This window comes from Octopus bimaculoides, chromosome 11, assembly GCF_046866305.1.
Source record: "Octopus bimaculoides isolate indiv1 chromosome 11, ASM4686630v1, whole genome shotgun sequence".
Taxonomy (NCBI): domain Eukaryota; kingdom Metazoa; phylum Mollusca; class Cephalopoda; order Octopoda; family Octopodidae; genus Octopus; species Octopus bimaculoides.
The window spans coordinates 67,305,054-67,323,207 of NC_142938.1; the positions used below are offsets into that span (position 1 = coordinate 67,305,054).

An 18,154-nucleotide genomic window follows, 5' to 3' on the forward strand; every position below is an offset into this window, starting at 1 on the left:
ATTAGATACAATATCTAAATCTCCTTCAAGTGATACACGGCGAAGGTAACATTGAATAATATTATTGTTACTACCTCCAAATCGAGATGGTAACAACTGAAATACTTTTGAACATAGGTCTACTTTATCATTAAAATATATTTGCAATACTTACCCAAAGAGAAAGGCATATAAGCCTCATTTTTCTTTAACTTATTATTTTCTCCAATCCATCTTTCAGGTCGGAATTCATCTGGATTATCCCAATAATTCGGATCATAATGAGCAGCCATTAACATGAATTGGACAACGGTATTTTTGGAATATCATAACCTCCTAGTGTTGTGTCTACCTCAGAGGCATGTGGAACAGTGAGTGGAGCTGTTAAAAGAATTTTTCTCAACGTTAACAATGCTGAGATAAGGGATAACTTGAAACAGATTGTTTTACTATTGTCATAAGACAGTAAATTTGGAGATTTTGCTTACGCAATACTGTCGCAAAAGAATTGGGTTTCTTGTTAGGAAGCATTCAATTGATGTAATATTGTAATGTTACAACAGGAGTTTGATGTGATATAATATGATGGCACAACACATTTTAGCCTGCATTGATATAACATAAATGTTTACTTCTTTGAAATATTCTTGTCCTATTTTTCTTTTTTTTTTATTGGCAATATTGAACATATGTAGAATTTCATTTAAATATGGACGGAATTATTTTGATATCTATAACATTTTCACACCGTTTTCTGCTAAAATTATTTCGTAACTGATTGACAAATCCTTTTGTCATAGAAGACCACTAACTATAAGATGTGAAGTATCTTTTTGCTTTAACTACACGATTTATGTTACAGCTTACTTACCAACTGGAGCAATTCTCTGAACCTCAAGTAGAGTTGCTGCAACGTATGTCATGTGTCGTTTGTCTTCCATTGTGACAGGTCTGTTCAGATTTGTGATCTGAAATAGATAATCCATTACAATGGAGTTATATATATGCATGCAAAATAAATGCAATAAGCAGTAAAAGAAAAATATGAGAGAAAATAGAAGGGACCTGGTTTAACAAAAACTCATTAGCTTGGCGCTTAAAAGAAAGGAGAATCTTTACGTTTTGAACACAATTTCAAATTTAATTAGCATGTATAACATAAACCTGCCTCTAAGAAACAGAGATATCCCTACGCCAATATCGTAAAAAGTTATTGTATGAATTAGAAGTTCAGTATCAAATAGTGACCAGCTGTTTCATGTCAACGTAGGAATCTTCTATTTATATTTTGTACGTTTGGTTTGGCGGTTCGTCTCTTTTTAGTGGTGATGCATGTTTAGGTTTGTGGAAGTTTGTCGCCATTTTTACTTGTTAATGTTGGTCTTTTATGTTATATATATTCGTGTACGTTCGTGTCTGTGTGTTAGTTTGGACAACAAAGATTTTTGGCCGTGTAAAACAGATGTACACGGATAGTATCTAATAGTAATTTCACTCAATAAAGGTAGGTGTAATTCAAGATAAATTTTAATTAGCTGCTAATTTAGAGATCATTGGAGTTATTGAGGTTGAGAGGTGTTATTGTTATAAGGGGGAGATAATGAATTGAGGGACACTGTTTGATTGAAAGATTAATGCATGTGTGGTGGGGTGCATGCGTTGAGATAAGGATTCATTGTGTCGGAAAGTTGGTGATATCTTACAGATGATCTTTGTTTGGACTAAATATACACACGTACACACACATTCACCGGCAAACATACAGAGCCACATAAGAAATCAATGCATACACAAATACAAGCACCAGTCCTGATGTTATTCCTTCCTACCCTAAAATATTGCACCAAGATCTAGCTCCTATACTTATCGAACTCCTTAATTTGTTTCTCTCGATGGGACGCTTCCCTGATTTTTTTTTAAATACCCTAACGTGTGTTCTATCCTCAAGAAAGGCAATTGTTTTAAGTCTGACAACTATCGTCCTGTACATTCTTAATGCATCTACAACAATGACGGCAGCCACAAACTATGCTTTCCTCCAGCATATTAAATCTTTGTCTCCTGATGAACACACGTACGGTTTTCGTAAAGCCAGATTTCCTGGTGGTGTACTTTCTTCTGTCACTCATCAGACAAATTTGTAGGAAGCAATGTTGCTACCCTCGACATCAGCAAAGCTTCTAAGTGTATCTAACGCGTAAATCCCCTTCTGAAATTGTCTTTCCTTGTTTAGCGCACCTCACACCGTCGTCTGGTGTAACACCACAATGTCGTATATGTAATTTTTATTCTTCTTCTGTAGACATTTTCATCTACAAGTAGCCTTGATTCTTAATAGCAGATTTGCATTGCCATGACAGACAGAGACATCATTTGACATCTATAATTATATAATGTATCCATGAATGGCGGTTGTTCTGCACAAAGAAGAAATCATTCACTAACATCGCGCAATACATTTATTACAATGTCATTTCCATCTTGGAATTTCCAAGCGGCATCTCACACATACTTCATAAACTCGTTTCCCTTTCACTCGATATGTGTACTCTGTGTATGTGTGTGTATGTGCATGTGTGTGAACTTTACTTCCACGATTTCATTGCTTACGTCAGCTTAGAGATTATTTAGCTGGACATCAACAGTATTAATTTCACCAATCTAGAACAGTCATAAAATTTGTTCCTTCCCCGCTGAGCATCTAATGAAAAAGAGAAGTTATCCACAAAATAGCTACCTACAACAAGAACTGAACACAGTAGTACAGTGGTAGTTAAAAATGTTTCATTTTTTAAATCTGTTACTTGTTTCAGTCATTAGACTGCAGCCATGATGGGATTACTGCCTTGAAGAGTTTTTAGACGAACGAATCGATTCAGTACTTTTTTAAAACCTGGTACTTATTATATCGGTCTTTATTGCCGAATCGTTAATTTAAGAGGAGTTAAACAAGCCAATACCAGTTGTGAAACGGTGATGGGAGACAGACAGAGATACACACACACACACACACACACACACACACACACACATACATATATATATATATATATATATATATATATATATATATATATATATATATATATATACACACCCCCACACATATATATATATATATACGATGGGGTTATTTTTAGTTTCCGTCTACCAATTCCACTGACAAGGCTTTGGTCGGCCCGAAGCTTTCTCAAGATGCCACGCAGAAGGACTGAACCCGGAATCATATGGTTAGAAAGAAAACTTCTTACCACACGGCCACACCTGCACCTATCTCCTTTTGTAATCTGTTTATAAGTAGTGCGCTTAAAGAATTAAAGTTAAAAACCAGTGCTACGATCAAAACGTAACATAATTGGTAAAGTACTAATCGCCCAAACTTATGGCACTGAATGAAATATTTTTAATAAAAAGAAAATACATGGGACATATAAATGAAAGAATCTGATAATTTACCTTTTGAATTTCTTCTCGACATTTTTCCTGTATATATGGATATTTCGCCATATAGAGAAAAGCCCAGTTAAGAGTGGTAGCTGTTGTGTCTGTTCCAGCCATAAAAATATCAATAATTGTCCGAAACATATTCACTTCTACAAAAGCAGAAAATAATTCGAATCAAGTCGTTTGATAATTGTTTGTAACGGTATTAAATAGAAAATGACTGCAAAACAATCGAGGCAAAAAGCATAGCTAATTGATAATTAAAAATAAATAAACGTAAATTAAAACAGGCATGAGAGTGTAGTTTTTACCTGAAATAACATCTATCAACGGATCAGAGAGAGAGAGAGAGAGAGAGAGACGAAATATCATCCCGGCAGCGACTACTAGAACGCCAGAGGCATTTCTGAGGGAAACCACCGTCGAAACGATTTATCGTTTCACTCAGATAATATCATCGAAACGTAGAAGGAAGATATATAAATTCTTACAAAATCCTATCACACCACAAACGTTGTTGCTTAAAGGAGAATCTGGATAAACTTGGAATTTTAGATAGAGAAATCGACCGGCTAATTCATATATTACAAGTGCAATCTGTGAGTGGAACAGTAAAAATATGCAAGACTTTTCTCAAGTTTCAAATGGGAATTTGTCTGTGTCAACATCAGAAAGATGGAGCCTTGTATCTTTGTTGAAAACCAGCTCCCTGCTCAGTGGAAAATTTATAATAATTAAAAAATAGAAGAGACGTACATATATATAAGGTCGTGGGGTTTATGTTAGCATGTGGTGTGTAATGTGTGTGTGTGGGGGGGGGGGGCATCTATATATATATAGAGGTACAATGAACATTACACACCGCACGCTAACATAACCACTCCCACACCCAGACCTTGACCAATACATCACTACTCATATCACACACCTCATCCCCACAGGAGCACCACACCTACTAACGCACACGTTTCCCACAAACACTTCAAGATAATTCTTACCGGCTAAACAGCGAATCTAATCAAGGGACATAACTCCTAAATTAATCCCCTGACCCTTTTTCGGTTCACCACTTTTTTCACAGCAACCGCAGGCCGGATGTGTTAATTCACCTCCGACAATAAAGGGGAGTCACCATGTTCCCTTCCATATCGGCTAACTCTGATGAGCGTAAGGTTATATAATCTGATTGATACCTAATATTCCACCGTATTCCTTGCACGAAACCGAGAGGTAAGATCAAGCATGATGGATATATAATACAGTACATTTCGGATAATATATATATATATATATATATATATATATATATATATAGGCATGGCTGTATGGCAAGAAGCTTGCTTCTCAACCACACACTTCTGCATTCAGTTCCACTGCGTAGCACCTTGGGCCGGTGTTTCCTACTGTAGCCTCGGGCCGACCAAAGCCTTGTGAGTGGATTTGGTAGATGGAAACTGAAAGAAGCCCGTGATAGATAGATAGATAGATAGATAGATAGATAGATAGATAGATAGATATGCGTGTGTGTCTATGTTTGGCCCCCACCATCGCTTGACAAACGATGTTGTTGTTTTTACATCCCCGTAAATTAGCGGTTCGGTAAATCAGACCGATAGAATAAGTATTAGGCGTACAAAGAATAAGTCCTGGAGTCGATTTATTCGACTAAAGGTAGTGCTCCAGCATGACTGCAATCGAATGACTGGAACAATTAAAAGAATAAAAGCACACAAGCATATACATACATATATATATATATATATATATATATATATATATATGATGGGCTCCTTTCAGTTTCGGTCTGCCAAATCCATTCACAAGGCTTTGGTCGGCCCGAGGCTATAGTAGTACACACTGGCCCAGTGTTCCACGCAGTGGGACTGAACCCGGAACCGAATGGTTGGAAAGCAAGTTTCTTAGCACACCGTCATGCCTGTATTTCTTTCTTTTTTTTATTTTAGAAGTAGGTATGATTGTAATATGATTTTTGTGTAACAATGTGTAATGTTCTTTATAACATTTATGAAATATTCTCTTTTTATGTATTATTTTCAAAATTTATATATAATATCTTGAACGAAACAAGAGAAACATAACAGTTCGTGTAACTCACCAGATAAAGATTCATTGTTTGGTTCCTTCTCAAGTGTGAGTAAGTATACGTCAACAAAATCTCTTATGTAGTCACCATTGTAGGTTTCCTTATGTTCACGGATTTTCTTTTTTATGTAGCTTCGGATCTTTTTGTCGTTCTTGACAATTTGTTCAATCTATAGTGAAAAAATTAGCATCGGTGGCCTATGAGCCCAACTAAGCGTTTTATAGTATTTTGTTTTCATCTACAGTAATCAACGTTCTACACTGGAATCGAATTTCCTCTTTTTGTAGACAATAAAATAAACGTAATTGTTATGCTAAACCAAATCAATCAGCTATACACTTTAATTAACATAAATTGTATGCAACATTTCTAAAAGACAATATTAATTACACACAGAACTATCTTTAACTGTAATTTAAAATGTTTGCTCTTAACAGCAATTGCTCTGTGGAAATATTAGAACATATGAATTATGAATTATATGAATACAATTGCATCTGAGTGTATTACAGGCAAGTGTTAATGTTGTCTTCATTGTAGGTCCAACTTCATTGGCCGTAATGTCTAAGGGAATTACTGTTATTCTATTAAGCAATATCAAACTATAATAGATGGCAGCGAGCTGGCAGAGTTGTAAGTGAACCAGGCAAAATGCTTAACACCATTTCGTCTGTCTTGACATTTAAATGTGGCTGAGGTCGACTTTGCCTTTCGTTCTTTCGTGGTCGATAAAATAAGTACCAGTTGAATACTGGAGACAACGTAATCGATTCATTTCTTTCCCCGAACTTGCTGGTCTTGTGCCAAAATTTGAAATCAGTATCAAATATAAATAAAAACTTTAGCATGGAGGAGAGTTGTAAAAATGAAAAGTTAAATCAACATAACTGAGAAAAATTTTGACATCGAAAGCGTTTCAATGGGAAAGAATTTTATGACGTGTAAAGCAAATTCAGGTATCATCTCGATCCGACAATTTTCTCCTAAATCATTGAATAGTCACCATAAGACTATGACAAAATTTGGGGTTTGGCGAACCTATATTTTCTGGGTTCAAATCATGATTCAATAATATTCAGATTTCAATATGAAACGTTTATACTTACGGGAGAATTCCATCGGAAAAATCTCAGGAATGGAAAGAAATTCTCTGGTATAAATGCACTACTATTCTTGAAGAAGAATCTTAAGTTTTCAACAATTTCCTGAAACTCAAGTTCACCAAATCTGATCCTTCAATTGCAAAACATACAATATATATTAGTAGCATAATACTTTAATAGAAAGAGAAAATGTCGCACCATTTCGAACATCAGACCTTCGGCGGATGAAGGAAAGAACTATATAGGAGGACTGAGAAAAAGAGAAAGTGATTGTGGGGTCTGGCAAAATGGGAAAAAGTAGGTAGAATTACTGTTTTGGGGAGGAATTCAGAAGTGATATAGGAGTGAGTGTGTAGATGCAAGTTTAAGAATGCATTTGTGTCTGTAAGCGGAAATAAAAGGTAAGTGATTTGTGTGTTAGAGTGATGTATATATGCTTATAGAGGTATGCATGTGTCGAAGTATTGTAATACTGGTTAGTGGTGGTGTAGAGACTTAAGGACATTCCTAAGGAAAAAAAATCTATATATGGTGACTAGTGGAAGAAGCTTTATCTTTTTACTATCATATGATGTCTCAGTAGCATAATTTGCAAAAGGTTTACTTCAACTGAAAGCAATGGCTAGCCACTATTTAACACTGAGATTGGCGGTATAATAACACAAAATTATGTGGAACAATGTTCAACATATTTCAAGACAGACTATTGAAGATCTACCGTAAATTCAGTTGTATACAAATATTCAGAATGTTTATTGCCGAAACAGAGGGAGAACCATCCATCCATATGCAATAATTCCCTCGACTATCGTGGGTGTTACGTTACAAAACCTCCCACAGAAATAATTAAAATCTAAAAAAATATAAATACCTATCGGCTGCGGAAACCCGCGATATACTGAGAAGTCCGCGATATAAATTTACATATATTAGTCAGAAAAATCCGCGATGTACTGAGTGCACAATAGGTGAACTGCAATATGGCGAGGGATTACTGTATTCATAAGGATATACACACATGTTTATTACATATATATGAAGTTTATTACATATATTGTTTACATATATTGAATGCTACTAACCTTTCACCAAATATTATATCATATACAATACTCAACGAGAAGTATGCCAACGGGTCGCCTAAGGAAAACGGTTTGCCATTGTGAGATTGAAAAACTTTGCTTAATCTCTGGGTTTCCAAATATATTTGGTCTTCTAGTTTTCTCTTACCCATTCCTAAATCCCGGAATGTTGCGTAAATAAACTTTTTCAAGTCCTTCCATTCTTTTCCAGTGTTAAAGAAAATACCTGAAACAATAGTGAAAGCACAAAAGAAAAAACAACTTTGAAGATGTTTTCATTCTTTTCATTTGAAAACTTATATATATATATATATATATATATATATATATATATATATATATATATATACATATATATATATACTTGCTCGAAAGCCTCACTGTCGGGCGGCTTTTAAGCCAGTATTTAGCTTTTAAGCAACTAATTCCAAGTGGGATTATATATATATATATATATATATATATATATATATATATATATATATATATATATATATATATATATATATATATATATATATGCATATATCCATACATATATGTACATACCTACATCTATATGTATACATACATGCATATATGGGTACAGGACATCAATAAAACGTTAAACACAATAAGAAACAAAAACATAGAAAACGAACTTTTTTCGAACAACGAAAAAAAATAAACAGAGAAACAAGACGTGCAACATAAAGCGTATACCCCTTCGTCACTTGTTTCATCTACTCCGCGTTTCGAAGGCAAGAGATTTGGCTACTACTTCTACCAGTTAGAGTGAGTTCTGAATCATATTTAGGAAAATAGTATACATGTCACATATACATACTACACATAGATGTAGGTGAAAATAAAAAGCGAGAATGACAGAGATAGAGGAACAGACAGACGTAAGACACAAGCAAACAAATTAAATTCCGGAGAAGAAAAGGATAGATGAAGAGAGAGAGAGGGGTGGGGAGGGACGAGAGATGAGGTAGAATTTATGCGTGCATTTGTTGAATTTGGCATTCAATGGAAGTAATTCCGATGTATTCCGATTTATTTCCAGGTAGGAAAACTGAAAATATTTCAAACGCGGTTACGTATGAACGTGTATGTGCATTTATGTCTATGTTCGTATGAAGGAGTCTATGAATAGTGTGTGTGTGTGTGTGTGTGTGTGTGTGTGTGTGTGTGTGTGTGTGTGTGTGTGTGTGTATGTGTGTGTGTGTTGTGTGTTTGTGGTGTGTGTGTGTGTGTATGCGTGTGAGTGTCTGTGTGGAAAAGCGAACATTTAATGTACCCTTAGCGATTGCATCAATATGGAAAACGCCCACAACGTGTGAAGAAAAAGGAAAGAGCGAAAATCGCAGTATGAGTTTAACGGAAAAACAGCGATGAATCTAACACAAATCCGTATTTCCCTACCACAACTATTTCTTCCAATGTCAGTAGTGGTAAAAGTATGACCACCCTTTACAAAACATAGAAAAAGAAATACAGGAAGAAAGAAGAACGCCTAGACGGAGCAGGACGAGATAAAGTGTTTGCATAGTGGCAAGAAACGCTAATTGGAAGAAAATAGTAACGGTAAAATGCTTGAACAGTTTTCGTTGAAAGACATAGCAGAGAATAAATTGCGGATCTTTTTTAAAACGGGGGCCACATTTTTCATTAACGAAACACTTTGAAACTTGGAACACTGGTAGAATGTGTCATATAAAACATCTTTTTCTCTTAGTCTTCTTTAAAAAAAAAGAAATCCATAAGTTTTTCCATGTTAAAGCTGTCGTATTTCTGTAATTTCAACCAATCACTGACGTCCATTCAGCCGATATACATTAAGTGCCGACTACATAAACAAACGATTCTGAAACAATTAACCCTAACCCTAACCCTAACCCTAGGGTTAGGGTTAGGGTTAGGGTTAAAGCAAATTTAAAATGAAAAAAGCAAATAAAACGAAGGTATGGAGATTAAATACGCTTTACATCGCTTAATCAGCCAAAGGAGTAAATATAAACAACTGAATACTTGTCAGTGATTGGTTGAAATTATCGAAATAAGACAATTTTTTACATGAAATAAATTCGAATACAAAAATATTTTTCTGTTCTATAACACAAAATAGATAAGTATACGAAGTTTGAAAGTCTTTCCGTACCAAAAACACTACGTAAAACATTAATGAAAAATGTGGCCCCCGTTTTAAAATAGATCCTAAATTGCAGACTGAGCTGAAAGAGCGTGACCCATAAAAGACCTGAGAAGGGAAAAAGGGATAAAAAGTATCAAGAAAACTGGGAAAATGAAGAGTTGCATTCTGGATAAGTTGTGAAAATCGGTATGAAGGGGGAGAAAAAGGAAGCGAAGACATTTATTAAGGTAAGTTGGCTACTTGCCTTGCTTTCGGGATAATAGCTCCGCCATGTAGATCCAGTAGGGTCTTCCTTTCAGTTCATCTCCTTTCTTTACCAATCCTTCTAAAATCCATTCTGTTTTGCATACAGTCACCAGAGTGTCAGAACCAAGTTTCAGTTTGAAAATATCTCCATATTGTTTTCGGAAATCTTTCATCTTCGAGCAAAGATCTGTGGTTGTGATCATCTGAGGTAGATTTCCAATTATTGGAAATGATGTTGGACCCGGAGGTAAATTGTAGTTATGCTTTGTTCGCGTCATAAACCATCGTACGAGCAACAGGGTGACTAATCCAAACAAGAAACTTTGTATATTAATAGTTTCTATAGCATATGATGCAGAAACATCCATAACCCTATGTTGCTGTTGCAGTTATGTGTTCGTAATTAAAGCTTGAAATATATTCCTCTCAGCTCCCCAGAAATCTTAAAGATAAGGGTTGTTTAAATCTACTGCATACAGTTAGAAATCATACCATTAAATGGCATTTTAACGAGATTGCTCTCTATATATAGTAGTCTGCTTCTTTTAACTATTGTGTGAACACTTGGCTTCAGTAAGTATTGCAGTTAATGCTATAACAAGTATTCAGTTTCTCTAAAATAGGTTACCAATCCATTAACATAACTATGTTATTACTTGTTAGCCATAGGTTGTTGTTGTTCTTGAGTAACTCCAAGTCGACCCTGATCAAACAGATTTAAGACAGGTAAGTAGTCAGTCGAAAGTTGACATACTGCATATTATACGTCGCTGGACTGGGTAGGTCCAGTGCTGAATTAATCTAGTAGCAATAATATATTGTACTGATCCTGCATTTTCAATGACTTCATATTAATTATGTGAAATCTGTCAGTTCTAAATCAGTGTGGTGGTGTGTTTACGTCTCCGTAACTTAGCGGTTCGGCAAAAGAGAACGATAGAATAAGTACTAGGCTTACAAAGAATAAGTCCTGGGGTTGATTTGCTCGACTAAAAGCGGTGCTCCAGCATGGCCGCAGTCAAATGACTGAAACAAGTAAAAGAGTAAAAGAGTAAAGTCTAAGTGAGCTAGACTGTTAGACTCTAACGTTAGCTTTACACCCAGGTTATATTTCTTCAAATTTAACATTGTCATAATTTCATTTTGGCAGGTAGTGTTGCTGCCAAATATGCACGTAGTATAACAACATATTTTGTTTTTGTCCCTTCTATTCATTTTCTATTTTTTTATGCGAAAATTCGGGCGCCACGATCAGTGATTTATTTACAGCAGCATGCTATTTTATTTAGTCTTGGTGTTGAGTTTAACATGTTGTTGTTGGCACTCCGTCGCTTACGACATCGAGGGTTCCTGTTGATCCGATCAACGGAACAGCCTGCTCGTGAAAATAACCTGCAAGTGGCTGAGCACTCCACAGACACGTGTACCCTTAACGCAGTTCTCGGGGATATTCAGCGTGACACAGAGTGTGACAAGGCTGACCCCTTTGAATTACGGGCACACCAGAAACAGGAAGTAAGAGTGAGAGAAAGTTGTGGTGAAAGAGTACAGCAGGGTTCACCACCATCCCTTGCCGGAGCCTCGTGGAGCTTTAGGTGTTTTCGCTCAATAAACACTCACAACACCCGGTCTGGGAATCGAAACCGCGAGTCCGCTGTCCTAACCACTGGGCCATTGCGCCTCCACTGAGTTTAACATACACTGTCTTTTAATACGTATTTCTGAGTCGAATGTCACAGTTGTTAATGGTACTCTTTGTGATCTTTGAAGAGGAGAACAGCGTCGGTGTGTTCTTTATATGAACTTAGCTTTGATATATTTGTGAATGATAATAGATCAGCTACAACCAGGAAAATTTCCAAGAAATTAATTACATTAGATGTAGATCAAGACCGTTTTAGAAGTTATACCGATTTTGAAATATTTCCATAAACTCATAATTTTTGACGTGATTGGTTCCATTCATTGTTACTTTTCAGACCAGTCGAAGTGAACGGTTTCCTCTGAAAAGCTTCTGCACATGAAACAGTTTGTAACCTGATCACCTTTTTGAACGTTTTTCTGTCGAAGTTTTTTTCTACTAAAAGGCTTTTGAATTCTTTTAAGTATGACATTAAAACTTGAACTTGAAGAGAGACTTGCCTTTATGCCGTTATAACTGCCAAAATATGCTTCGCAAACAGCTGCTTGCATTGTTATTCGTGGTTCAGAACACACTTAGAAACAAGAAGAAGAATTGATAACTACGTTGCTGGTAGTAGTAGAGCCAATAACATTAACAAACAGTCCGTGATTATTTTAAGATACAAAAATACCACAAAAAGAAAAGGGAAATGAAAAGAACCAAACTTGAAGACAAACTTCATCTTAATCACCGTTTTAGGATACAAAGCTAAAAGAATATAATTGTGGGTATTTCTACAACTATTACTATTATTATTATTATTATTATCGTTGTTGTTGTTGTTTAAGGTGGTAAGCTGGCAGAATCGTTATCACGCCGGGCGAGATGCTTGGCGGTATTTCGTCTGCAGTTACGTTCTGAGTTCAAATTCCGCCGAGGTCGACTTTGCCTTTCATCCTTTCGGGGTCGATAAATTAAGTACCAGTTACGCACTGGGGTCGATGTAATCGACTTAACCCCTTTATCTGTCCTTGTTTGTCCTCTCTATGTTTAGCCCCTTGTGAGCAATAAAGAAATAAGAATCGTTATTACGCCGGGCGAAATGCTTAGCGGTATTTCGACCGCCGCTACGTTCTGAGTTCAAATTCCACCGAGATCGACTTCGCCTTTCATCCTTTCGTGGTCGATAAATTAAGTACCAGTGAAATAATGGGCTCGACGAAATCGACTCATCCCCTCCTCCAAAACTGCTGCCCTTGAGGCAAACTTTGAAACCACTATTATTATTATTATTATTATTATTATTATTATTAAGGTGGTCAGTTGGCAGAACGCCGGGAAAAATGCTTAGCGGTAATTCGTCCTTCTTTACGTTCTGAGTCCAAATTCCGCCGAGATCGACATTGCCTTTCATCCTTTCGGAGTTGATAAAATATGTACCAGTAATGCAGTCTGATCAATATAATTGACTTACTCCTTCCCCTACAGGGGGCAAGAATTATTATTATTAATATTATTATTATTATTATTATTATTATTATTATTATTATTATTATTATTATTATTGCGAACTAGCAGAATCGTTACCGCGCCGGAAAAGTGCTTAACGGCATTTCTTTCGACTTCACTTTCTGAGTTCAAATGTAACCTGAGTCGATTTTACCTTTGAACCTTTAGGGGTCAATAAAGTTATTACCAATTGAACACCAGAGTCGATGTAAGAGAATAACTTTCACGTGATTCGTGTTTTATATTTTATGTGATTGGTGATGCCGCCTCAGAAACTATAATTGTGGTCTCGGATGAGAACCAGTTTGCTCCTTTTGTGGAAGCGTATTATTTATTTTCATATCTGTTTTAGATTTATTGAGGTCTTTTCTGTATTGCGTCTCAGGTTAAGATTACGGTTTCCAAAATTTCTTCTCAAATGTTTTGTCACTCTTCTCATGGCTCCAATAATAACCGTCATTCACAAGACCTTGTCGTTTCTCGCAGTACTTGAGGATTTTCTACTTGAAGTCAGTATAATGTAAGGATTATAGTGCTCTACTTTTTCTTTTTATTCTGGTGTCAAATGGACATGCCACGTGAATTACATTACATAGTTTCTTATAGTCGACGACATCTGGTCTGTCGTGTTCAGTTCTTTAGATGTATTTGAAAAGAAAAGTCCAACAACCTCGCTTGAACATTATAATAGTTTTCATAAGGTATAAGGCGCCCGCCAACATGTATTTACGGACTGCTATGTTAACTCTAAGCCGAAAGATACAGTTGTTATTGATATTTTTGTGACTTTTTGTTGGGGAGAGCAGAGTTAATTATGCTATTTCTATGAACCGAGCTTTGATCATTACCATTACTCTTTTATTCTTTTACTTGTTTCAGTCATTTGACTGTGGCCATGCTGGAGCACCGCCTTTAGTCGAGCAAATCGACTCCAGGACTTATTCTTTGTAAGCCTAGTACTTATTCTATCGGTCTCTTTTGCCGAACCGCTAAGTTACGGGGATGTAAACACACCACCATCGGTTGTCAAATGAGGGTGGGTGGGACAAACCCAGACACAAACATATACACAAATACATATATATATATACATATATACGACGGGCTTCTTTCAGTTTCCATCTACCAAATCCACTCACAAGGCTGTGGTCGGCCCGAGGCTATAGTAAAAGACACTTGCCCAAGGTGCCACGCTGTGGGAATGAACCCGGAACCATGTGGTTGGTAAGCAAGCTACTTACCACACAGCCACTCCTGCGCCTATTGTGAAAATTTCTAATACATTAATATATGTGTTACAGATCAATGAAGTTTTACAAGTTATACCGATGTTGAGGCCTTTCAATATTTTTGTTACTCTTGATGTGACTGGATCGTTCAATAATTTTCGGAAGAGTCGAAGTAAACTTTGACTTCTAGCAAAGTTCTGCGCATAAAGCAATTTGTAATCTGATCAGTTTGTGAAATCGAAAAAAATTTTATGAAGTTCTCAATTGAATTTTTTCTAATAAAAATCTTTTGAATTCTCTTAAGCATAGCACTTAATACTTGGATTACAAGAACAGCTTTTCTTTATGCAGTTTTAACTACCAAAATATGTTTGGCAAATAAATTTCTGCGCTATTATTCGTGGTTTAAAATCCACTAAGAAACAGCAGGAAGATGTGATAGCCATACCATAAACAAATGGTTCACAAGCTATTTTCAGATACGAAAATAAAATGAAAAGAGCAAAAAATAAAATGAAAATAATCAAACCTAGAGACAAAATTCATCTTAATCACTATTTTACAATACAAAATTAAAAGAATATAATGTTGAGTGGCATTCCTTTTATCATTCTTATTGTTACTTTGTCAGGTAGTGTAGATGTAAAATACATGGGAGTATTTAATCATCTGTGAAGTTACAACATGGCCCTTAAACAGATAATACATTCCTTAAAATGTGCGCAGCACTAAGCAAGGCTGAGTTTTGTATGACACCGATGTTGTATAGTATTCTCAAACGCTTTTAAGAAGTCTCGAAGTTTCTATGGGATTGATATTAATGCTCCGATCAAAACTGGCATCACATTTACATTACCCTCTTGCGTTCCAATCAGTCTTACCACCTCCGGTTTCAATTTGGAGTACTTGGTATTTTTTTTTTCAACTTCTTTATTCGCAATATTCATATCATTTAAGGTGGTGAGTTGGCAGAATCATTTGCATGCCGAGTAAATGCTTAGCGACAGTTCGTCCGTTTTTATAGTCTGAGTTCAAATTCTACCGATGTCGACTTTGCCTTTCATCCTCCCTGGGTCGATAACTATAACTACCAGTGGAACACTGGGGACGATATAATCGACTATTCCCCTCCCACAAAATTTCAGCCCTTCCGCCTATAGTAGAAATGAATATTCATATCATTTAAGGTGGTGATCTGGCAAAATGGTTAGCATGCCGGGCCATCTGCTCAGTGGCATTTCGTCCGTCTTCACATTCTGAGTTCAAATACCGCCAAGGTTCACTGTGTCTCTTCCTCCGAATTTGCTGACCTTGTATCAAAATTGTATTATTTACTCTTAGTTATTCAACGAATATGTTTTACAGGAACTCTTTCAAATAGTCGAACGTGTGGACATATAAACGTCGATTTAATATATTTATTGTATGGTCTGGAGGTTCATGGTCTCTTTCGTTTTGTTTTGTTTTATTTACAGAGATTCAATTGTCTTTTTAAATATAAACTATACAATTTTCCGAATGACATAAATATTGAATTCAAATTTTGGCACAAGGCCATTAATTTCGGGGGAGGAGGTACGTCGATTACATCGACCCCAGTACTCAATTGGTAATTATTTCATCGACCCAGAAAATGAGAGGCAAAGTCGACTGCGGCGGAATTTGAACTCAGAACACAAAGACGGGCAAAATGCCGCTAAGCATTTTAAACACATGATATATTTGTGTGTGTGTGTATACATACATACATACATATATATATATATATATATATATATATATATATATATATATATATACATATACATATACATTTACACATTTACACATTCATATATGTGTGTGTGTGTGTGTGTGTGTGTGTGTGTGTGTGTGTGTGTGTGTGTGTGATCAGCCAATTGCGCTCCCCGTTTCAAGGGTTCGGCTTGCTAAGATCCTTCGGTTCCCTCTCTGTATGTATAGAATTGAATACACGATTTGACCTGCGACAGTCAAACCATTTACGTTTCGGATCTAATGTTAATTGTATTACATTCCCACCGTTGCTTTTCCGCACTCGTCGACCATATTCGAGGGTAGGCTATGGCGTAATACAAAGAACACACTAATTATAATAGAAATGAAAATGGGCATTGACTTAGTACTCCTTTATTTCAATTGTTACATCTAAGTGTCTGTCGATGTGTTTGTTTGCTCACTATGCTGGCCCTATAGGGTGAATTTAAGAATGGACTGATAACAAGAGCCTGGCTGGTTGTATGATCGCAAAACAACACAAAGTATCAATAATTATGCGCATGATGTAAGTGGATTAATATATATTATACTAGCAGAAGTAATCGGCGTCGCTCGGGATTCAAATACTACGATGTTTTTGATACTTAGTAAAATTCCTATACTCTCTTTTTCTCTCTTTTACTTGTTTCAATCATGTGACTGTGGCCATGCTCACTCAAACACTCACCATTAATCGGATACTGGTCTTTATGTCTGCAAGAACAGCCGGCTTCACTATGCTGTGCAGTTTTATGAGTAATTATTTTCTTGAAATTAGGTGTCGAACTAAAAACATCTTTACTGTTCATATTAATCTGTCAATTGAAATGCTTGTTTGTTCACGATATTTTGAATTATTCAGGTTTAAGGGAAGTGCCCACAATATTTGCTTGTAACTTTGTAAATTTGCTACATGCTGATTTGAAATTTTCTCAGAGGGTGCTTTATATGCCAATAATTATGTAATTTTAGCTGATCTTGCTGACTAAACTTGACTTTTATGGGCAGGTAAATCTAATTAAAAGTGTAAATTTAATTAAAAGATGTAAAAGCAATGACATTATGGCTCAACACTAAAATTGAAACTATTAATGTATCTTACCTGTTTGATTTCTTACTAAAATTAATCCTAGATAGCAACCGACAAATATTTTGTCAATTTTCAAGATGATGTACATTAATTTGAATTAATTAAATTACAGGTATAATCGGTACAAGATTTTATTCTTTCGGTAAATATTTCGTACCTCGGTATGGAATAATTTTTTCCACGGTTTTTTCGGGTGCATTCAAAGTACCTGACCTCCAAACCGCCGCAAGCCACTTTTTTTTTCAGGAAAAGAAGGGTGAGAGAGGTAGTGGGGATCTGGAAGTCTCCAACCAAGTGAGTTTTGTTTTGCAGGTCTTTTTTTTTTTTCTTTCCAGGTTATTTCGCACACTTTCAATGAATGTGACATCGAAATCTCGCGTAAACGGCTCCTTTTTCCAGCAAAGGACAGATTTGGCTGCTATTTCTAGCATGCTCTGCTACCACGTTACAGCTATTTGCGTTCACACCGAAATATTTACCAACTTCTTTCCTTCCATTTATTTTTTCCTCTTTATGAAAGTCAATATTTTCTCTTTTGACATCCACCTCAATTAATTTTGCTTTTCTCCCAGTTCTGTGGTTTCTGGAAGAAAAGCCTCCACATTATCTCAAAGGTACGAGAATTCACTAACCTGATTTGATTATTTTTTAAAAGATTTCGTGGGGGAATTAGATACAACAGGTTTTGGCCGGTTTAAACACTAAAGGGTTAAAACGAGCCAAAACTATAAAATCAGTTTTTTCGTTTTTGCTTTAGAGTTAAAAAATGCTGATTTTATAGTTTTAAATTTTATTGGGACTAAAAAAGGCTGATTTCATAGTTTTGGCCCC

The 18,154-nt window shown here is 35.9% G+C and overlaps 1 protein-coding gene across 1 annotated transcript; it reads right to left on the reverse strand.

Annotated features, from left to right (window-relative positions):
• Window positions 1-119: 119 nt before the first annotated feature.
• Window positions 120-10,848, reverse strand: LOC106876449 (cytochrome P450 2B2). The gene is given in 8 exon segments (XM_089360631.1): window positions 120-295; window positions 298-360; window positions 851-947; window positions 3,436-3,572; window positions 5,540-5,696; window positions 6,634-6,760; window positions 7,713-7,938; window positions 10,094-10,848. Coding segments are annotated over 8 exon segments (1,353 nt in total). The 5' UTR covers window positions 10,464-10,848.
• Window positions 10,849-18,154: the final 7,306 nt, after the last annotated feature.